Genomic DNA, 22003 nt, shown 5'->3' with positions numbered 1-22003 from the left:
AGCCCGTCTCCCCCTTTAGCCCTTCTGGGTGTGAGGCCGCTGAAAGCCTCGTCTCGATTGTCCTGTTCTGGATCTTCCCCGGATGAGGCCGGCTGCCCGCGGGGGAGGAGGCACCGGGTCCCATGGTCGGACACAGACTAGAACCGCCAGGAAAAGGGACCAAGCACCGCCCTCCCCCCCCCCCCCCGCCTGCTTCAGGGTCCTCATCTGTCAAATGGGGTCACTAACTGCGCCTCCCATCTGAGAGGTTTTAGTGACTATAACCTGATATCCTTTTTGTCAAAGCGCTTCCACGCTGGCTCTCATGATTCCTCCCTTGAACAAGAGCCGGCGTGTCTTAGTGGTGCCGAGAATGGGAATAGGAGAAACTGAGTTCAAATCCCGCCCGGTCTGCCCGCGGTCCCTGAGCCTGCCCCCAGCCTTAGCTCTGTCCCCCGAACCAGGTGATTTCCCGTCTAAAAGGCGGGGCGCCTAGATTTGGGGTCCTAATTCACATGCCCTCGCGGTGCCTCAGTCTCCCCTCTGTAAACGTGGGGCTCCTCGGCTTCAGGGACCGGCTGGGTTCACACTAGCGCCCTATGCCCGGCCTCCCGGAAAACTCCGCCCCGCCCCTCCCCGCCCCGACTGGACTGCCGCCACCATCGGCTAATTGTCCTTCGCGCGGCGCCCTTCGGCCTCCTCCCGTCGGCCCCCGCGCCACAGTCTCTTCTCTCCCGCCCCCGCCTCTGCGGCATCGCGCATGCGTAAATACCGGGCTTCCTCCAGAACTTCCGGGGCATGACTCCATGGACCAATAGATGCGGGCGGCGCCGACGTCAGGGGCGGGGTAACGCTTAATGTCATGGCCGCCGCCAGCACTCCTAGTTTCGAGCTGCGCGTGTCAGTTTGAGCGAAGGCTGCTCCCGCAGCCGAGCAGCCGAGCAGCCGCCGCGTGTTCCAATCGCCCCTGGGCCTAGTCCTGCGCCGCCGGGGGGCCGCTTGCGCCCTTTCCCCGGGAGGGCGCCATGGGCACCGTGCACGCGCGGGTGAGGCGGGGCCGCAAGGGGAGGGGGAAGGGGAGGAAGGGGCCGGACCCAGCCACTCGGCACTGAAGGGGAAACTGAGGCCTGCGGTTGGGAAGGGGGGGCGGGGCACAAAGACGTCCCAAAGTACCGGAGTCATCACGACCCTCTTAAAACCTCGGACTAGGCGCTTCGTTTTACAGGAGGGTGAAACTGAGGCTTCTCCGGGCCCCCCAGGAGCTAGACTTCCGCTAGACGCTTAGGGAGGCGCGTTCTAGAGTGTGGGACAGCGTGCACGCGCTCTCGTGTTTGTCTAAAGTGACAGCGGTAGGAGAGGCGTTGTCTACTGCTGAGAACCTGAGAGTTAGAGCTGGGGCCGGGCAGCACTCGGTGATCGATTTATTGGTTGATTAATCCAAGTTCCCGGTTTTATTTGATAAGGAAATTTGGGGCTCAGAGGCTGGGAAGTTAGCCAAGGGTCATCAGGAGCGAATGACATTTATTCGCAGATAAATCCTATATTGATCAATTTGGTTACGGTTCTGTATAGACCAATACACAGGGCTCTGCGTTTTCGTTCTGGCCTGAATTCACCCTTCCTGGTCCTCTGGGAATTTTCTTGGCAAAGATGGCTGGAGAGGTTTGCTGTTCTGCAGCCCAATTTACAGATGGGAAACTGAGGCAAACAGGATGAAGTGACTGAGGCTGAATTTGAACCCAGGACTTCCTGTCCCCAGATTTGGCGCTATCCCCCAATGCCCCCCAGCCACCTCTGTAACCCCAGAGTGCTCTTGTTTCAGATGAGGTAACTGAGGCCAACAGTTAAAGAACTTGTCTAGGATCACACAGCTAGTATCTGAGGTAGTATTTGAACCCAGAACCCCCTGACTTAAGGTCCAGTACTCCATTCCGTGTTTGTCCACCCCCCAACCCTGGAACACTTTGCATACACCAACTCCTCACTTCTCACTTTACAGATAAAGAAGCTGAGCCCCAGACGAGGGTAGTGACTTGAACAAGTGTCTGAGACTCCGTGCTGGCTGTCAGAGAGGCATCTCCTCTTACAAAGTATCAAAGGTCACCTTCAGCTATCCTGCCAGATAGGGCCCACCAGAGGGCCCCTGATCCAGGCTCTTTCTTTGTGGAGATGTAGGGCTGCCCTACCCAAGACATCTGTCAGGGCATGGCAGTGAGGGCACTGGAGTTTGCCCGGAAGTAAAAGGTTTCTAAGCATTGTTTGCCACCCCAGAAGGGGCAGGGAGTACATTCACAACTGCCCTGTGCTGTGACCAGAGAGTGTCAGCCTGAGTCATTGCTAGGGATGAGTCCAGCCAATGCCCCTAGCCCAGCCAGGAAGGCAGCTGTCCAGACCCTGCTCCAAGCATTACCCTGGATATTAAATGACCACTGGGAGGAATTCTACAGCTTACTCTACCTAATGCTAGCATTTCATGGAGGAGGAAGCTAGAGCCCACGAGAGGGGAAATCATTTTCCCAAGGTCACACAGCAGGTCAGTGACTAAGCTTGACTCCCAGGTAAGCCCAGTGAGCCAGTTGATTAGAGACCTTGGACAAGTCACATTCCAAACCTTAGTTTCCTCATCTATAAAATGGAGGTAATAATTGGACTACCCCCACCCATGGGGTCATGAGATCACATGTGTTAAGTACTTTGTGCACTTTGTGTGTGGGGAGTACAGTGTCTTGGCAGAGGACCTGGACCAGGAATCAGGAAACCTGGGTTTCATTTTGGCTATTCCACCTGCGTGACTGGACAAGTCACCAGTGACTCCTCAGGCCTTATTACCTCACTTGTAAAATGTGACTGTTGACTCAAATGATCTCTGGAGTCTCCTCTCCCCTGAATCCTATGTCAGACACTGCTGCTAACTGGCCCAGTTGTTCTGAAGAGATCAGTTTCAGAGCAGAGGATGTGAGCTGATGCTTATTTAGCCTGCTACTATTTGCACTGGGTCTTAGCTTGGTCCCGTGAGGTTGTTGCCAACATTTCTGCAGTTGGAGAACTCTGTAGGCCTGCAAGAAGCAGAAATTACTCTCCCATGGGAATAGGGATTTAGAGGTCAGGAGGTGGGGGAGGTTTATGAAGGAGGCAGCTGAGGACTGACTGGTAGTTCCCCTGGAGAGAAGCACCAGAGGGTGCCCCCAGTGGCTTCTGAGGGAGCTTCCTACCCTTTCTCTGTGATGATGCAGGTCAAAGGGAAGGTTCCATCTCAGGGAGAGGGAAACAAGTGAGTGGAAAAGCAAACACTTTTATTCATTATCACATGTGGGCCAAACACTAAAGCCAAGGCAGTTCTGGCTTCCAGACACTTCCCTTCTAATGGTAGAGAAGGGCTGTATCTCAGGGGTGGCTCTCTCACACCCCATGAGATGTCCATCTCATAAAAGTAGGTTGATGCACCAATTGTCCAAGGGTAGTGACAGGGTTGATTGATACGCTTTTAGTTCCTGAATGGAAAGAGGTGGGAGAAGAAGACTCCATGGTGTTCAGTGAGAAGCCGAGCTAGAGCCTTGGGCTTGTGTTTGTCTTGACGTGGTTCCTGGGCCTGGCATCTAGGGGGCTGGTGGGAAAAAGTCTTGGGAATGAGATTGAGATGTAAGATTGTGGCTTACCATTGGGCAAGATAGACCAGAAGGATTCAGAACACAGCCTTGGGACATGCCCTCAGTCATTGGGTATGACTTGGGTGAAGATTCAGCAAGAATAAGTGATCAGGAGAAAGGGGCCTTATGTCAGCTTAGAGAGAAACAGTATTAAAGGCTACCCAGAGGTCAGGAATGGGAGGATTCTAGATTTAGCAATTGAGAGGGCATCAGTAATTTTGGCAAGAGTCATTTCAGTTGAATGATGAGGTGTGGGAGCCAGGCTGAGCTGCTATTTAGAATTGAGAAAGAGGAGAGAAAGGGGAGAAGAAATAAAAGGGACGTTTGGGTCAAAGGAGAGTTTTAAGGTTGGGGAATAACATATGGGCATATTTATATTTTTTCTATCTAAATTTTTTTTCTTTTTAATATTCACTTTAAAAAATGAGTTCTAGATGGTCTCCTTTCTTTATTGCTGGCTGCTTCCTTGATGGCTACAAACTTGCCAATGGAAACTGGCACAGGGGAGGGGGGTTTACATGAAAAAAAATGCTCTAATTCACTATGATTAGAGAAATGCAAATGAACTCTGAGGTACCACCTCGCACCTTATCCAGGTGACTAATGGTGACAGAAAACATAAAAGTCAGATGTTGGGAGGGATGTGGAAAGATAGGCACACTAATGTATTGTTTGTTGGTGGACTTGTGGACTGGTCCACCCATTCTGGAAAATAATTAGAACCATGGCCAAAGGACTATGAAATTCTGCATGCCTTTTGCCCCAGCAATACCACTATGTGTTTTATAAATTGCACAAGATTTAGCCATTTGCTTCCATGAAAGAGGAGTCGTCATCCTCTCTCTGGCTTCTCTTTCCTTCTTCCTGTTCTTAACCTTTTTGGTCATTAATTCTGCTCTGTCTAATCTGTTCTTTTGTTCATCCCTGCTCAAACCCTCCCTGGCTTGCTCCATTCCTCCAGCTCCTCAGATCTTAGGGAACTACTCAGAAAGGATGAGTCCTTACCCTTGCCCTCTCCTCACCATCTCCAGGTCTGCTGGCCAGAACTCTCTGGGGGCAGGGGTTGGTCTGTGGGTGGGCATTTGGCTTGGCACAGTGCCTGGCACATCAAAGCTCCTCAGTCCATGACCCTTGGGTGATTTGGAGAATGTTCATTAGAGCTGAAAAGACCCTGGCCATTGGCCCAGAATTGTAACTCATCAACTAAGCAATGACCGGAGGCTGCAGAGTCTTCACTCCTTCCATTTCCAGATGGAGCAGCCTAGAAGAGGCAACACTACCAGAGGACTGGCCCAGGTGCCATTGCCAGGCACCCTTGCTCCTCCCCCTTTGTCTCTTGCCCTTTTTCTTCTTTCTGTTTATGCCTCAGAATTCACTGCCTAGCTGTCCAGCTCACTGCCAATGTAATCCTGGTTGGGAAGCCCAACCAGCTGCTTCTCATGTGCCAGGCCTGCCCTGATGAGTGGGAGTGGCCCAGCAGCCTGTTTCAGGGGAACATCAATCCCCCAGTGGTGTTCGCCAGTGGCATCAAGCAGCTCTGAAGCAGGTCCTTTGTCAGATAAATAAAGGTGCAGGACTTTGACTTCTTTGGTTGTATTTGTCTTTAGCTGGGACTTCTTTTTCCCTTCAGAGCTTGGAGCCCCTCCCAGTCAGTGGGCCTGATTTTGGAGGTTTGGGAGAAGAAGCTGAATTTGTGGAGGCCGAACCTGAAATCAAGCAGGAAGTTCTGGAAAACAAAGATGTGAGTACCTCCCTGGAGGCCACTGAGATCAGAATTGAGGGCTTTTGATAGTGTCTGAGGAGAGGAGGTCCATTGGTGTTTAGTCACTGAGCATCACCCCTGGGCCAACTCAAAGAGCTCTCTTTACTCCTATCCTGTGAGCTGTGAGCACAGGCATTCCCAATTTGCAGATGAGAAAACTGAGTCCCAGAAAGAGAGGGTTGAGGTGACAGGAAGTGAGCTGGGTAGAAGAAGGGGGACAAAATTCTTTGTGGAACAGAATCTTCAGTGGAGCCTTTTGTGACCTGGTCATAGTTGTTGGATGGAGAGTTATAGCAGGAGGCTGATTTCCAGGGCCTAGTGCACAGAAGACTTTTTAAAAAACCCTCTATGAAAAACTGAACTAAGTATCAGTTCTAAGGCAGAAGAACAGTAAGGGCTCAGCAATGGGGGTCAAGTGACTTGCCCAGGGTCACACAGCTAGGAAGTATCTGAGGTCAGATTTGAACCCAGGGCTTTCAGTCTCTAGGTCTGGCTCTCAGTCTGCTGAGTCACCCAGCTGCCCCCTACTGAAGGCGTTTAGTCAATGTTTATTGGCCAGCTGACCGGCTGCTTCACATTGCTCAGGTGGTGGTCCAACATGTCCATTTTGAAGGCCTGGGAAGGACTAAAGATGACATCATCATGTATGAAATTGGAGACGTCTTTAAGGCCAAGAACCTCATTGACGTGAGTGTGTGTCAGGTGGTCTTAGCCCTTAACCATCCGGGATCTGAGCTAGCACACAGTCACCTCCGTCTTGTGGGGGAGAAAAGGGCCAAGGGTGTGGTGGGAGATGCCAGGCTGGGTAGGGGCAGGCTTCATGCCTGGGTCTATTGGCATCTTTGGTCCCTGGATACAGTGTCCTGGTATGTCCCAGTTTCCCTCCACAGACTGCGGGGGCACCCTGTGTGTGCCCCCAACCCCTGTGAGGAGTGGGTTTGGGTGTGGAAGCATCCGTTATTTCCCCTGGCTTCTGCGATGGTGTCCTTCCTTGGTCGCTGACCGCTCCTTGGTGGTTACGAGGTGCCTCTGCTCCTTTGACAGGTGATGAGGAAGTCTCATGAAACCCGCGAGAAACTGCTCCGCCTTGGCATCTTCAGGCAGGTGGACGTTCTCATCGACACATGCCAAGGTACCGAGCCTGCACTTGGTTGGGGGCTTGGCAGACTGTCAGGGTCAGGCAGCACCAGGGCTTTCACATGCATCTCACCTGCCCAGAGAAGATGCCAAGCAGCCTCCCCACCCCCCGAGCTCACCAGTGTCCCTCCCCAGGTTGGGGAAATGTTGGGGGGGACCCTGCCTTGATCTCTGAGAGGTCCGGACCAGAGGCTGAAGACCCAGGTCTTTGTTTGAGCTGCTCTTCACTTCTCCTGGGGCCTTGGGCAGGGCCCTCCCCCGTACCTGGTTACCCCAAGAAGGCGGGTGGAAAGTTTACAAGCACCCTGGGGGACTTGCGCCTGGAGTCTGCTTGTTTGGATCGTGGATGTCAAACCCAAGCAACTTGTGGCAAGGCTTGACTGGCTCAGATCTGCCCAGGGAGGCAGCCTATGGTGGTGAAGGAGACCCAAGTTCAAATTCTGCTTTCAACCAACACGAACTGGTTTCATCATAGCACCTACCTCCCAGGTTGTTGTGAGGCTCCAGTGAGATTTTATTTATTCACGTGCGCTCACACACATGTACTCACACACACATGTACATACACATCTACACGATTTATACATAACTCTGTGTGTGTGTGTGTGTGTGTGTGTGTGTGTGTGTGTGTGTGTGTGTGTGTTGTACTTAGATCTGTATCTGTCTGCTTTGCCAACCATAAGAGCCTCCATTGATGCCAGCTCTTGTTATTTCCCCTCCTTCCTGGTATACCACACTGCTGTATCCTTCCTTTCTGTCCCTCCCTTCTCCTCTTAGCAGGTTCCAGAGCCAGGCAGCGGGTGAGGACGTGACTCCTGATGAGCCCGCAGTAGAGGTGACCTTGAAGGTCATCAGTCCTCCTTCCCCTCCCCCCCCCAGATGGAGCCACCACCTGAATGCCCTGGTACCAGCAGCCTTGGTACCTCCCGAGGCAGCTGACCCTCATTATGCTAGCTGCAGCCGCTTCCCCAGAGCTCCCCCCACCCCCCTTCCTCAAGTTCTGCCCTTAGGAGGCTCCCAAGGTCAGTCTGAGCAATCCAGAGGACTCTGGCTCCTGGACTTCCTTACACGGTTCTGTGGAGATAGATTGTTTTATTGTGATTTAGCAAACTGACAGCCCAGGTATGTCCGTGTACAAAGAATGGGGCAAAGAAGATGGCTGGGCAGCCAGGTGTTTGTGCAGATATAAAATGTGAGGCGGCAGTGCCCCCAGGGGTGCACTCCAGTGGAGGAGTCCCCACACCTGTTCTCTTGAGGGCTTCACTGATTCTTTTTGACAAGGATCATTGCCATTTCTCCTCTGCCCTGCCCCCTGGTAACAAATCAGTCTGGTCACCTAAAACCCATCCCCATGTGGTGTATGTTAGGCTCCTTTTCACTTGGAGCCTCCCTCTTGGTCAGCCAGAGGGCCGTTTGGTTGTGGCATTTATCAGAGTTCCAAAATCTTTTTTTTTTTTTTTTTTTAAACTAAGCAACCAGGGTTAAATGACTTGCCCAGGATCATATAGCTCAGAAGTGTCTGAGGCCTCATTTGAACTTAGTTCTTCGTGCCTAGACCTGGTGCTCTATCCACTATGCCACCTTGCTATCCTCCTAAGACTTTTAATATTGTTTTCCTCTCCAGCATTGATGTTGTTACTGTTCTCTTGGGCTTGCTCACTGGCCTCTGCATTAGCAGGAATTTCTTGACTCCAGGCTGGTGGCACTGCCCACGAGGCCACCAGCTACTTCACGTTTGCAGGCTCAGAACAGTCTTTCCTTTAACAGTGCTCAGAAAATAAGCCATTCTCCTGCCTGCAGAGGTGTGTGCCCTGAGTGGGTGTACCCATAGGCCTACGGACCTGTTAAGGCTTGTACGTTGATGAAGAGGCTCCTTCTAGCTTTTCATTGTGTGACCCAACACCGTCCTTCCCAGTCTTTACTTACTTATCTGTCCCTCGTGTAGGAGATGATGCCCTCCCAAATGGCTTAGACGTCACCTTTGAGGTCACCGAGCTGAGGCGGCTGACAGGTAGCTACAACACCATGGTGGGCAACAATGAAGGCAGCATGGTACGTTTGAGTCTCTCCTCCTTTCTAGCCCTGGGGCTTGACCAGAAACATGGCAGAAGGGAATTGTTTGTGTCACCACTGCAAATGTCAGAAAGGGCTTTGGATAGTTCTCATTTCACTGACTCTGGTCCTGTCCTGCTGAACAAAATTCAGTCACAGAATGTTCAAGCAGAGAAAGACTTAGTGGCCTTGTTCATCCCCTCCAGGTCCAGATGAAGGGAAGGAGGGAGGGCCTGGCTCGTAATCGTTGAGGGATGGGCAACAGAGCCCATCAGGAGCCCAGGACTAACCCCACCTGTCCAGGCCCAGAGCTTGGCTCCTTAGTGTTGGGGTGTCTGGGCCAAGGTGGTTGCTACCTTAACTTTAACTCAACGTTCCCTCTTTGGAAAATGAGGGAGTGGGGCTATGACCAAAGTCCTTCAGCTCTAGGGCCTGGGATCCTGGGGCACTCTGCTGCACCCAGATTCACCTTCTATGTTGACAAAACCACAAAAGAATCCAAGAATTTTTTTTCTGCCACCCCCTCCCCATTCTTGTCAAGGTCCTTCTAGTGCTAGGCTCCCCATTTAAATAGTACTTCATGTCTCTAGAGTTGAATTTGTCCACTCTTTAGAAAGAACATTGTGAAGCCTTCTGCATGTCCCATCCCCACCATTTCCTGACCTCAACCCTATCCTCTGAGACAAACTGTCCAAAATAGTGGCCCAGATGTCAGGGTTTGTCAATAGGGTATACAGCTTCCGGAGAAGCGGGGCCCAAGAACCTGCTTCATCCTTGGTCCTCTGGGCCTTCAGCAACTCACCTAAAGTGGACGTATTCTTGGAAATTTCTTCTAATTGTTTTGCATCCGTTTTTAGAGCTTTTCATTTTTTTTCTTGGGGATTTTCATATTTGGCATTCTGACCTTGACAGATGAGTAAACACAAATATTTCCAAATCCAAAGAACAGAGAAAGAGGATGGGACGTGAGACTGCAAATCTCTAGTATTTAGATCAGCTCTCTTTTGGTCCCTGTGTTGGTAACAAGTTCAGCCATTGGCCCCCTTGCTGTTCTGGGTGGCTGCTTCCGCCTCTGGGCCTTTTCTCCCAGGCGTGTGCATCTTTTAGCTTTTTCGCTCACGTGCTTTGCTTCTTGTCTTCTTTGGCCGTCATCGGCAGTAGCTACCCTCTCTCACCCCGCTAAAAAAAAACCCTCCAAACTCTCAAATCAAAAACAAATACACACATTCCAGCCAAGCCAATCCACGTGTTGGGCGCGCCTCAGGATATCCACCTCCTTCCATACCTCTGTCTTTAGGACTTGAATGGATGCACATGGACAAGTACATTTAAGAACAGAAAAGCATTATCCTGCTCTGTAGTTGCAATAGAGAACTTTTGGGACTGGCCTAACATCTCAAAAGACTGAGCCAGTATACCCCGGATTTTCTGCTTCACTGGAGGGAATAGCTAATCCCCAAAGACCCATAGCCCAAACTTTGACTTTGAAATGGGATTTTGCCCTGATTTGTGATGTCTTAATCCTCGAAGCCAAATGATAAAGCCATCGCGTGGAGCCCCAATTCAGAGTCTCCAGGTGGGGGGCTGGGGGTGGGGCTTCATGCCTCAGGGATTGGCTCTCCGTGGAGCTACAGAATAAGGGAGAACCCTGTTGAGATCCAGCCCTCTTATTTCACTGAAGAGGAGTTGGAGTGTCCGTGAATAAAGCTGGGAGAGGGGCCTCACTCCCTTAAGGCCATGTAGGCCCTTGCCTTTCCCACTGATGGATAGCGAGCTGATGGATCGATCATTCCATTGGTGGTCTTGGCCTGGGCTTTCCCCAAAGGCTGATTGGAACATGCTTATGGCTCTTCTCTGCTAAGTCCTGGTCCCATAGACGGACTCTCTTGGACTTTGCTTGGGTTTCTGGCATCTCTGCCTAGTGGCCATGGCCAGTGCTGCTTAGTTCTTAATTAATCACCGTTTTAAAAAAAATTCATTTTTAAACCCATATCTTCCATTTTAGAACCAATACTATGTATTTGTTCCAAGGCAGAAGAGCGGTAAGGGCTAGATAATTGGAATTAAGTGATTTGCCCAGGCTCACACAGTTGAGGTCGGTTTTGAATCCAGGACTCCTGTCTCCAGGCCTGGCTCTCTATTCACTGAGCCACCCTCAGGAATGCCTTTTGATGATTGTGGCCTGAGTGAAGACAGGACCGTATTTGGGTGCCTGGATCACCTGGCCTGACAGCTCCCAGGGCTCCCAGTGTCTGTGGCCTGCTTCCTGCACTGGCCCTGGAGAGCCTCTGAGGACCCTTCGGAGCTGTTCCCAGGGTCATTCTGGCCAGTCTGAGCCGAGTGCTTCTGTTCTCCTCCCAGGTCCTTGGTCTCAAGCTACCAAATATTTTTGGCCGTGCTGAGAAGGTGACTTTTCAGTTCTCCTATGGAACAAAGGAAACTTCTTATGGCCTGTCCTTCTTCAAACCACAGCCTGGAAATTTTGACAGAAAGTAAGACATCCATTGGGATGGATGACCCATGGGGGCCCGGTGTTGGGGTTTGGGGTGGGCAGAAAGCCTTACCAGCTCTCCACCCCCTCCTTGTATCCTAGCTTCTCCGTGAACTTGTATAAAGTCACCGGACAGTTCCCGTGGAGCTCCCTTCGGGAGACAGATCGAGGTGTGTCAGCGGAGTACAGTGTGAGTAGTGCCTCGGGGTGGGGACCCCTGAGGAGGGAATCTTGACATGGACAGGAGCACCAGGGTAGGCAGGGAGGGAAGAACATGGCACTTGGGACAACAAGCACGCCAAGCCAGTGATTATCATCCAGGTGTCCCAGCCTGGAGTCTCCCCACTATTGGCCCTACTCTGCCCAGCTGGTCCTCACAGCTTTGGGGTTCCATGAAGGTGTCTTGGGAACATTGTTGGGGGCAGGGTACTGTTGGCACTAAAACTGATTCTATTGGTCCTGGCACTGGGGCCCTCCGAGCCCTCCCCTTGTCTGAATCCCCTTGTGCCTGTGCCTCCTTCCCTGGGCCTATAGGCAAAACTTATCTTGTTCTGGCCTTGACTCTCTTCTCTCCTTTGATGGAGGGGTCCAGAGGGCCAGAGTGTGGTGCCTCTTGGCTTGGGCCTGAATGCTGCTGGGCCGCTGACCCTGGTACCCTACCCGAGGAGCTCGTGAGACCCCCCTCCAGCTCTCGGTCCCTGCCTTGGTGGCATTTGGTGCCCAGCACAGGCTCCCCACAGACAAGCTGCCTTTTCCACATCACTGAGTGCCTGTGAGCCTGTTCTGTCAGCCTTCTCCCCTCCCTTGCTCCCCTAGGCCAAGGGAAGCCTACTCGTGTGGGCCGAGCCTAGGAATGAAGCCCAGGCACCCTGCCAGTGTGGAAGCTCATGCACATGCACACACCCACGTGCTCACTGGGCACAGGTTCATTGATGGCTGGGAAAACCTGAGGAGTTAGGATGAGGAACAGCCTGAGGGGTGGCCGTCTGCAGGTGCCTGGTGTCTGCAAGGCCTTCGTCTTGTTGGGCATCTGATGGTATAGGGAGGGAGAGAGAGGCTGGGGGAGCACCTGCTATGGGCCTCACAGCACCCCCCGCCCCCAGGGCACATGTCATTCCTGTTTTACAGTCAGGGAAACTGAGGCAGGGTGACTCCCTTCAGGTCCCACAGCCAGTAACAGTCTGAGGCAGGATTTGACTGTAGGCCCAGGGGCCCTCTGCACTCTATCCACTGCACCACTCCTGCTGGTGGTGAGAAAATTGGTGCTCCTGAAGGGAAGTGAAAAGACTCCTTTGAGTTGTACAGTAGGCGCCGGCTCTGCTGGATTTCTCATGCGGGGGGATGTGTGAGTGTGTATGCAAGACAGAGGCCCACTGACCCAGCTTGCTGGGCAGGGGCAGGGGAGGGCCTGGACACCTCGGTCCTCAATTCCCAGCTCTGCTGCGGTGTGACTTCGGGCGAGTGTCTGGGCCTCCATTTCCTTTCCTGTAAAGGGGAAAGGCAGACCAAGCAGGCTCTTCATGTTGCCTCTATGGGCCTGATTTAGAGGACTTTTGTGCCTGTGCCCGCCATGGCTCTGGGAGGAGGGCTCACGAGCTGGGCACTGAGGGGAGGGCCTGCTCTTCTTCCCGTAGTTCCCCATATGGAAGACGAGCCACACCGTGAAGTGGGAGGGCGTGTGGCGAGAGCTGGGCTGCCTTGCAAGGACGGCATCGTTTGCGGTCCGCAAGGAGAGCGGACACTCTCTCAAGTCGTCTCTGTCGGTATGGATGCTCCTTTTTTAGGGAAAGAGGCTCCTGGTGGCAGGAACTTCCCTGGGGGGGTCCCCTTTCTTCCCGGACCTTCTCTGGGAGCTCAGGACGTGGGGTAGAGGGAGGCAAAAGTGGGGGTACTGGTTGGAGAGAAGATGGGAGGCTGGGTGTGGGATTCAGGCACAGGGCCCGAGACCGGTGTTGCCCATGCTGCACAGGGAGGGATAGGAAGGGTTGGAAGACCTGGAGGCAGACTCTGCATCACTTGGCAACCCCCTGCCAGGCAGTGGGGCCCTTCTTCACCTGTCCGTCCTCACCCACATCTCTTCCTCTTCCCCATGGTCTGAGGAGGGTGGAGGGATGAGCTCTGGCCCCAGAGGGGGTCAAGTGGGGACCCAACTAAGGAGGCACTCCTGGGCCTCTTTCCCATTCCTTTCAGCATGCCATGGTCATCGATTCTCGGAACTCCTCCATCCTGCCCAGGAAGGGCGCTCTGCTGAAAGTGAACCAGGTAGCACCCACACATGTTGTGCTCCCCCAGGGCATTGGTGGGAGAGAGGACCGAGCGGAAGTGTTTCTGAATGCCACGTTTTATTTGTTTTTAAAACTAGCTGGCCTGGTGCCGTGGGCTGAGCCCCTGCTCTCCAGGTGGCTCAGAAACTGGGGTGGTCGCAGACCCCTTGTGGTAGGGGAGGGGGAGCGTTGTGCTTGGGGTGCAGGTCGGGCTGAGGCCTGGGTCCTATTGGCTGGCAGCTCAACACCCAAGCTGCAGAGCCTCAGGCCTACTTCCCAGCTCCTCCTGTTGGGTGACTCGCTTTCCTGGTGTTTTCTTGTATCCCTGGGCTCTCATGCCTGCCAGGCCTTGACCCCCCTGAGATGGTGGCTTCCATTTTGGGGCCTGAGACGGACAGAGGGGCACTTGACCCATGGGCTCTTGTCTCCATCCAATAGGAGCTTGCGGGCTACACTGGCGGAGACGTGAGCTTCCTCAAGGAGGACTTCGAGCTCCAGCTGAACAAACAGCTCTTCTTTGACACAGTGAGTACCCGGGGACGCCGGATTCTTCCCGTTTATCCTGACCGAGACCAGAGGACTCTGCGCCCCCCTCCCCTCGTTCTCTTGGCTCCTCCTTGGGCCCCCTTCCTAAAGGCGCCATCTGTGGTCATCAGCCCTCGCCCCCTCCCCTACTTCAGGACCTCTGGCCGTAGACCTGCCCTGGCAAGGCCTTGAGTCTCTTCAGGCCACACGACTTGTAGCTCTGAACCTGGTTGCATTCAGGGGTGGCTCAGCCCAAGGCCAGCCACTTGAGAGCTCCATGCGAGGGTCTTACTGAGGCAAGACGGGGCACAAACCACCCTGGTGGAGAGGGTGCCCGACTCTGTGACCCCAGGACCATCCAAGGGTTTTCTGGGCCAGGACACCAGAGGGGTTTGCCATTTCCTTCTCCAAACAGCTTAAGTGACTTCTCCAGCGGCGCACAGCTAGTGAGTCTCTGAGGCTGGGTTTAAACTTGGCTCCACTGTGCCTTTTGGCTGCCTGCTGGGGATCGTGGTTATGTGCAGGCAGACGCCGCCTCTTTTTGAATTGGGGTCCGGCCCCCTCCCCTATCCCCAGAGTGCTCCATGTGACACTGAGGAGTGTGGTCACTTCCGGGTACCCCAAGCTGGGCCAAGGGGAGTGGACAGGAAGTCCCTGAATCCCAGGCCCTTGGGAGAAGTGGATGAGACTTGAAAGACCCTTGGGCTGGCTGTAGCTTTGCAGGGTCTGGTGAATCAGGGGATCCCAAAGGACTGTTTACCTTTGTGGGATTTCCTAAACTGGAACCAGGGAGCCCAGGGCTGAGCCACAGACATGGGTGCCCATTTTATGGATGAGAAAACCGGGAGAGAGAGGGGTGAGGATATCTTGGGCTACCCACCCTGGGCCCATTTTGTCCAGGGCTTCCTCACTCCAGGGGCGGCCTCCAGAAGGAGGTTGTGCTTAGGACTCTCCTTTAGGCCACACATTGAGGGGTCTCCACTCCCGGTCCAGCATGCCTCATCTGTGTGTGCCCACTTGGCATGCAAGCCCTCTCCTGGTTTGGGGCGCTTGCAGAGGGGCTTGAAGCAGCCGGCCTCCCACATGTCTTTGCAGGTCCTGTCCGGCTCTCTCTGGGGTGGGATGTTGGTGCCAATCGGAGAGAAGCCGTCCTGCATCGCCGATAGGTAGGTGTGTCCTGTGAGCCTCGGGCCGTGTTCCCTTCTCCCTTTGATGGGGTTTTTCTTGCCATTTGTGGTCTTTGCCTCACCTCCTTTCACAAGGAGGTCCCCCACCTCAGGGCTCCCTTGGAAGCAGCTCGGGCAGAGGTGCCAGTCCAGCCCACCCGTAGGAGCCAAGTTTGGCAGTGGGCCCTCAGCTCCATCCCACCACAAAGCAGCACATTCCTTGGAAGCCAGGATCTCACCTGCCTCTGACCTTGGATGAGTCACTTCCCCACGTGGCCTCGGTTTTCTTGTCTGTCAGTCAAAGGGCTTGGAGTGAGCCTTCGAGGTCCCTTTTGGCTCCTATCTTCTTCCGCTCTTCTCCAGGGCCAGGCCTGGTCATTGTGATGCCCCAGATTAATGGCTCTTTTATTAAGGTGCCACAATGGGGCAACGACTCACGTGGGCAGGCCCCTCGGACACAACCACTCTCATTGCAAGGCCCCAGTGGGTCATTGGCTTGCCCTGGGGGGGGAAGGGGGCCAAGGGGCACCCCTGGCCCCTCGGGCTTCCTGTCAGGGTCAATGCTTCTATGGCCCACAAAGGTTGGGAGATGTTTCTCCCACCTGCCCCGGGGCCAGGTGGACACACAGGATTCCCTCTAGAGTCTGAGCTAAGAGTTGGCGCCTGCCAGGCTACAACACCTTCTTGAAAAGGGAGCAGGTGGATGACCACCCAGTCAGGAGATTGAGAGAAAGCGCCCCCATTCTCACGCTCTTGGGGGTGTGCTCTGGGCCAGTGGCCTTTGTGAGACCCTGGTGTTGGGGTGAGAGGAGCCTTGGAGAAATCCGTCATATGAACGGTGGGTGGATGGAGAGACAGTGAGAAGAAGGCCTTCCCTGCTCTCCACGGCCTCAGGGCTGGCACCAACATGACTGAAGGCCCATCTAGGTCAGCAATGCCTGTCGGTCTTCAGTCCTGAACTTTTGGGAGTGGCCCCTTCTCCCCTCCTCAAGTGACTTGTCCAGGGTCACACAGGCACCAGATATTGGAGGCAGGATCAGAACCTGGGGCTTCCTCCTGAGGGCTGGCCCTTAAGTCACACTGCTTCTTGGCTTGACATTTTTGCCAGCTGGTTGTACTCATGCCCTTGAGCTGGCCTGTTTTTGGGGCTCCCCTGCAGATGCAGCTGGTTTCGCCGAGTGACAAAGGTGCTCTTGTCTCTTTAGGTTCTATCTCGGGGGGCCCACCAGTGTCCGTGGCTTCAGCATGTACAGCATTGGACCCCAAAGCGAAGGTGGGTTGGCAGCCAGAAGACCACCGCTTCTACCGCAACCCCCTCCAACCTCTCCCCCCGACCCCTGCCAATTCCACAGTTACTTCTGGGCTCAGACAGATAAGACTGGGAATGTGGCCCCAGGTCCTTTTGCCTCCATGTCCCTGACTCACACTTGTTGTCTCCGTCTCCCATCCTTCCGGGCTCCTTCCACCCAGGGGCCCCGGGAGCTTCCCCGTTTGTTTCTGGGGCCTCCCCTCTGCGCCTTCAGTGTCTTTGAGAGAAAATAGCTTTTTTTTTTTTTTTTAAACCCTGACCTTCCGTCTTGGACTCAATACTGTGTATTGGCTCCAAGGCAGGAGAGTGATGAGGATAGGCAATGAGGGTGACTTGCCCAGGGTCACACAGCTGGGAAGTGGCTGAGGCCGGATTTGAACCTCCCTAGGACCTCCCATCTAGGCTTGGCTCTCAATCCACTGAGCTACCCAGTTGCCCCCTAAAACAGCTTCTTTTAAGCTGCTTCTCACTCATGGCCTTTGGCAACTTGCCAACCCCAGCCACAGTCACCTGCCACACTTTGGGGCCCTGGTGAAGGAGACGAGCCACAAAGAACAGGCCCATTGTGTCCCTCAGGGCATGCCAGCACCACAGACTGAGGTCCCTGTTGAGCCCAGGCTGTGGGCCATTGCAGGCCCAAATCCCATTTTGGGAACATCTGCCTATGAGACCCTGAGCAAGTCATGGAGGTCCTGGTGACCACAGGAGGTTGATGGTCTATATTGTCCTTAGCAGATGTGGGCCTAGTCCTCCCACATACTCACTGTCCCTGTCTCTCTCTGTCTCTGTCTCTGTCTCTCTGTCTCTCTGTCTCTCTGTCTCTGTGGTCCCCCACCCCCTTTCTCTCCTGTCTCTCTCTGGCTCTCTGCCAGGTCCAGCCATATGCATTTTTATTTATTGGTCTTTGGCCTTCTTGGCTTCTCTAGGAGTTTCTGAGCCCCCTCAGTCCCGGGTGGAGGCTCCTCCTGGTTGGGATCAGACCTCTCTGGGGGCTGGGGGGGGCTTCTCTTTGCTAAGACAGGCCCCTCCCCACTCCTTGAACTGTGAGCAGGTCCTGCCCATCCTCCCTGCCCCCCCCCCCCATGTCATTCTTTCGTGTTGCTGAGCTCTGGGTTCAAATGTGGACTTCTGGTGGCAGAGCCTGCCCCAGGCAGGTGCCTAGGTAGTGCTGCTTCTCCCCTCCCTTCCGAGGGCCTGTCACACTCACCCTTGGGTCTCTTCAGAGTCACTTCCCCCTGGCTCAGCTTTGTGCCCTGGGTCCAAGTCAGCCTCCTTGGACGGCAGCAAGTGCCAGATCGGGCCCCGGGGCGGGGGGTGGCACTGTGCCAGGGAGGGGGTCGGTGGCTCCTGGCCCACTCCCCCAACATGTCTTGTGTGTCCCCCGTCTAGGTGACTATTTGGGGGGAGAAGCCTACTGGGCGGGCGGCTTACACCTCTACACGCCCCTGCCCTTCCGGCCCGGCCAGGGCGGCTTCGGGGATCTCTTCCGGACTCATTTCTTCCTCAACGCGGGAAACCTTTGCAACCTCAACTACGGTAAGGCCAGGCTGTTCCGGGAGAGAGTGTGCCGCCCCTGGGGTTGCCGTTCCTCAGGGCTTCGCAGCAGGTGGGGGGAGCATGGATGAGGCACCGACTGTATGGAGCGGGTGCTGAGCTCCAAGAGGAGGGCCCGCTGTGGAGCAGACAGTGTGAGGCCTCCTCTCGTGTCACGTGAGCCTCCTCCAGGGCTCCGGCCTGTGTGGTGCTCAGGGCCGGGGAGACTGCTTTGACTCCTCAGGGTTGGGCGGCCCCCCACCCCTCCCCGGGTTGAGGCCGGCCTTTGGTCCATGGATCGTAGCTGGGAGTGAGGAGAAGACGGGCCCCTTCTCCACGCTCACTGCTGACTGTGGGGCTGGGAGCACGGAGCTGGCAGCAGGTAGAGCGCCATTGCTATAAGCAGCAGCAGCTCACGCTTCTGTGCTCCTCCTGTGGGCCAGGCCCTGTGCTGAGCTCTGACAGCTGTTCTCTCGGCAGCCCGGTGAGGCAGATGCCCTCGTCCCATTTCACAGATGGGGAAGCTGAGCAAACGGGTGGCTCATCCAGGGTCTACCTGACCAGGAGGCCTGGCGTTTCTGCGCCTCACTGCCATCCCGTCTGCCCCGACCCCTGTGACACGGACAATGGGAAATCCTTTTCCTTTCCAGGGGAAGGCCCCAGAGCTCATCTGCGCAAACTGGCGGAGTTCATCCGCTGGTCGTACGGTGCCGGCATCGTCCTCAGGCTCGGGAACATCGCCCGGCTGGAGCTGAATTACTGCATCCCCATGGGCGTGCAGGGGGGCGACAGGTAAGCCAGCCAGCGGGCGCTGGGCTCCGGTTCGGGATGTCTGTGGGCCAGGGGGCACTGGGGCTCCCACAAGGGGGGTGACGCTTGCCTCTGGCTTCTCCCCATGCTGGGAAGGACCAGGCCGGCCGGGGCAGGAACTCTGTCATTTGACTTCTCTGTGCAAACACACTTTGAGCCCCAGCGACCCCAATGGACTGGGACATGAAGCTCGTTCTCTTCTCTTGGTGCGTGCTAGCAGGTGCCACTCAGGCCTTCAGGGTCCGAGGAGCCAGCCCGGGCCCCCAACCTTGTTTGTTATTGGGCCGCAGAGTGGCTGGGGGGATAGAGCTCTGGGCTGGAGGCAGTCTCCTCTTCCACAGTTCAGATCTTGGCTCAGTGACCCTGGGCCAGTCACTGCACCCCCTTGGCCTCACATTCCTCATTTGGAAAATGAGCCAGAGATTGGAATGGCCAACTGCTCCGTGTCTGCCAAAAAGACTTAAAATGGGGCTGGGAGAGTCAGACACAACCAGAAATAGAGCAGGGGTTGGGCCTGGGCCAGAACCCTCCAGCCTCAGTGTCCATTTTAAAGTGACCAGGTCAGAAACTTGGGCTCTCTTGGTGCTTGGTCATCTCCGAGAGAGCCATTGGCTCCCCCCTTATCCCTGTTTTATCTGTGAGGCTCATGCCATGGCACAGGTGGACCCTGTATGAGCAGGTGTGGACGTCCAGTCAGACCGTGTAGGGGAGGAGCAGCCAGAACCTGCTCCCCCCTCCCTCAGTGACTCCCCTCCCCCTCTTCCTCCATCTCCCTCTCTCCCTGGAGTCAATGACTTCTCATGTCAGTGCACTCCTCAGAGAGGACATGTGGGTTTGCTTCTTCCTCACATACTGACTGCCCTGGGGTGGACCACAATGGTCTGGATGTTTTCCCTCTTCTCTAGTGAGCTCCACAGGGCAGGCTCTGACCGCCATCAGGGCCCCGGTGCTGCTCTGGCCAAGGCTGTCTCCTGCGGTTTCTTGGCACTGGCTGGTGCTGTGTTTGGGGGGCTCTTGGCACTTTGCCACCAGCTTCTCCAAATGGCTTTGTGTCCCAGCGGAGGATGCTCCTTTTCAGAAGCATATTGGAGCAGAGTCAGCCTGTGAGCAGCATTACAGGGACTCGTCATCATGGCTTGGCCTTCGAGGCCCCAAAGGAACGATTGATGCTTCCACTGGCTCCTCCTGCCACAGATGGGGTCCCAGGCCTCCTCTAACTGACTGCTTTATCACTGGACTATCCGTCCATGCACTCCAGCTCCCACGTGTGTTCTCGGCCCCATGAGCTGGTCATTCAGTGCCAATGCTGTCCTTGCATCCCGGCCAAGGTCAGGTTGGCCTCCCGGTCTCTGGCCAGAAGCTAGCTTTAAGATGAGCCTTGGTGGAACCCAACTAGGGGACTTACAAGAGGCCAACGTCCCAGCAACTTCCGAGGGGCCAGTGAACCTGGGCTGGATTCTGCCACGAGCTCGTCGTGGGCTGTTCCATTTTTACTTGTGACGGGGACAGAAGAGACGGAGAGAGCCCTCGTAGGTCTGTGGGCCTGTCGCTGGGCCTGTGAGGCAGTAGTCAGGCTGGGAAACTGGGAGTCACAGCCTCGAAGCTGCCCTCCTGGCCTACCCTCCGGTGACCGTTCAGCTCCAGGTGCTCCCGTTTCTGGCCGAGTCCTTTGGTAGTCTGCAGTTTTCCTGGTGGCCACTTGGGGTCAGTGTTCTCTAGGAGTTCTGCAGCTGGTCCCGTCCTTGAAAGGCAGGGCCTAAGGCTGTGGCTTCCCAAGAGGCTTACCTTGGAGGAAAGCCTCTCCTCAGTTTGGCTTTTCAGAGCTCGCCCTCAGTGTCCTGGGCCTCCCTCACTCTACCAGTGACCCGTCTGCCCACGAAGGTGTCCTGGAAAGCATATGGCAGGCTTGGGCGCCAGAGGAAGTGAGAGGTGGCTTGGGGGGGGATGCTCTGCCAGTATCATTGAAGCACCTACTCTGTGCCAGGCATTGCACCAAGTCACAGGGATCCCAAGGAGGCGAAAGATAGAGCAGCTGCTTTGGGGGTCCCAAAGCATGAAGAGAACAAAAAGACTTGGATTCACCATTAAGGAGCATTTGTCCATTCCTTTAGAGAGAGCAGATTCTGGGGAGTGAGATGATCAGAAGCCAGCCTGGAGAGAGTTCAGAGAGGAAAGGTCATGGAGGCCCCCAGTGTAGATGGCCTCAAGGAGGTCAGGCTCCAAAGGAAGAAAGATAGGGATGTTAGGTGGTGGGGATGGACAGATCCAGTGAGGACGGGGGAGGGTTGGGAATGGCTATTTGTCAGCGGTGGGGAAGCAGCCAGGGGACCGGGAGAGGGCAGAGATGGCAGAGGAGGCAAATCTGCTGGAGGATAGGGCAGGGGCAAAGGATGAGATTGCTTGAGCAGGGAGAAGGATTTAGCCTTGGCAAAGGGAAAGATCACCTGTGAATGTGGCCTTGGGACAAGGCGGAGGTAGTTGGGGATTGAGGAGAGGAGGAGGAAGCTCTTGGCAGATGGGCTCTGGCATTTTCAGTGAACTGTGAGGCAAGATTCTCAGGTGAGGGGATCACAGGCTCAACGTTGTGCAGCTGGGGCCCAGGCCATATGGTTAGTGGGCAGCCACCCTGAGGCCGGCACTCCTGTGCTGTTTTTTCCCTGAGAGAACTTCTGATGGACGCCGTTCCCAGGCGATGAAGCCACCCTATGGGTTGGATTACAAGTCTTGGAAATCACATTTAAGCTGCAGATTCTGGTGGAAACTCCTTGTGTTACTGTTAAAACAACCTCAAGATTTGTAGGATCTGTTGTCTTGGGATTTTTCTTGGCCTGTTTTCAGTGTAGTTTCATGCTTAGGAACATGGAGGTAACTTGGTTGTAGCCGTTTTGTGCCGACGCCTCACGTCTGACGTGTGTATTTTTCATTTCAGGATATGTGATGGTGTTCAGTTTGGAGCTGGGATAAGATTTCTGTAATTTTGAAGAAAAGCCCAATCCTGCTGCTACCCACAAAAGCTTTGGAATAAATCACTCGATGCTATCTACTTTTTTCTTACAGCCTCAATCTTTATGTGATTATTTAACTGCAAATTTTACAGGAAACAGCACTAATAAATTTTAAACACATCATTCCTTCAGTTATGCTATGGCTGTGATTTCCTTAAAAGAGTGGTCTACGTACGTCCACATGGCCACGTGCGAATGGGGAGTTCTGGCAGTCGTGTTGAATCACACAGGCAGGCCCTACCTACCATGTACGGCAAAAGAGTTTTGAAGACTCTGTGGGTCACATCAAGACAGTTCAGCCAAGTCCAGAGAGGTTGCGCCAG

General features: G+C 54.6%; 1 protein-coding gene across 1 annotated transcript; it reads left to right on the top strand.

The window, feature by feature from the left end:
• The first annotated feature begins 836 nt into the window (after window positions 1-836).
• Window positions 837-21811, top strand: SAMM50 (SAMM50 sorting and assembly machinery component). The gene is made up of 15 exons (XM_044678237.1): window positions 837-1025; window positions 5257-5367; window positions 5974-6075; window positions 6433-6520; window positions 8471-8577; window positions 10939-11069; window positions 11171-11258; window positions 12703-12831; window positions 13259-13330; window positions 13771-13857; window positions 14953-15023; window positions 16229-16296; window positions 17722-17868; window positions 18516-18657; window positions 21605-21811. The coding sequence occupies exons 1-15, from the start codon at window positions 1005-1007 to the stop codon at window positions 21648-21650; spliced, it is 1410 nt and encodes a 469-aa protein (XP_044534172.1). The 5' UTR covers window positions 837-1004; the 3' UTR covers window positions 21651-21811.
• Window positions 21812-22003: the final 192 nt, after the last annotated feature.

This window comes from Gracilinanus agilis, chromosome 5 (assembly GCF_016433145.1).
Source record: "Gracilinanus agilis isolate LMUSP501 chromosome 5, AgileGrace, whole genome shotgun sequence".
NCBI classification, from domain to species: Eukaryota; Metazoa; Chordata; class Mammalia; order Didelphimorphia; family Didelphidae; genus Gracilinanus; species Gracilinanus agilis.
The sequence above is the reverse complement of the archived record's forward strand: the minus strand, read 5'-3'. Positions and strand labels throughout refer to the sequence as shown.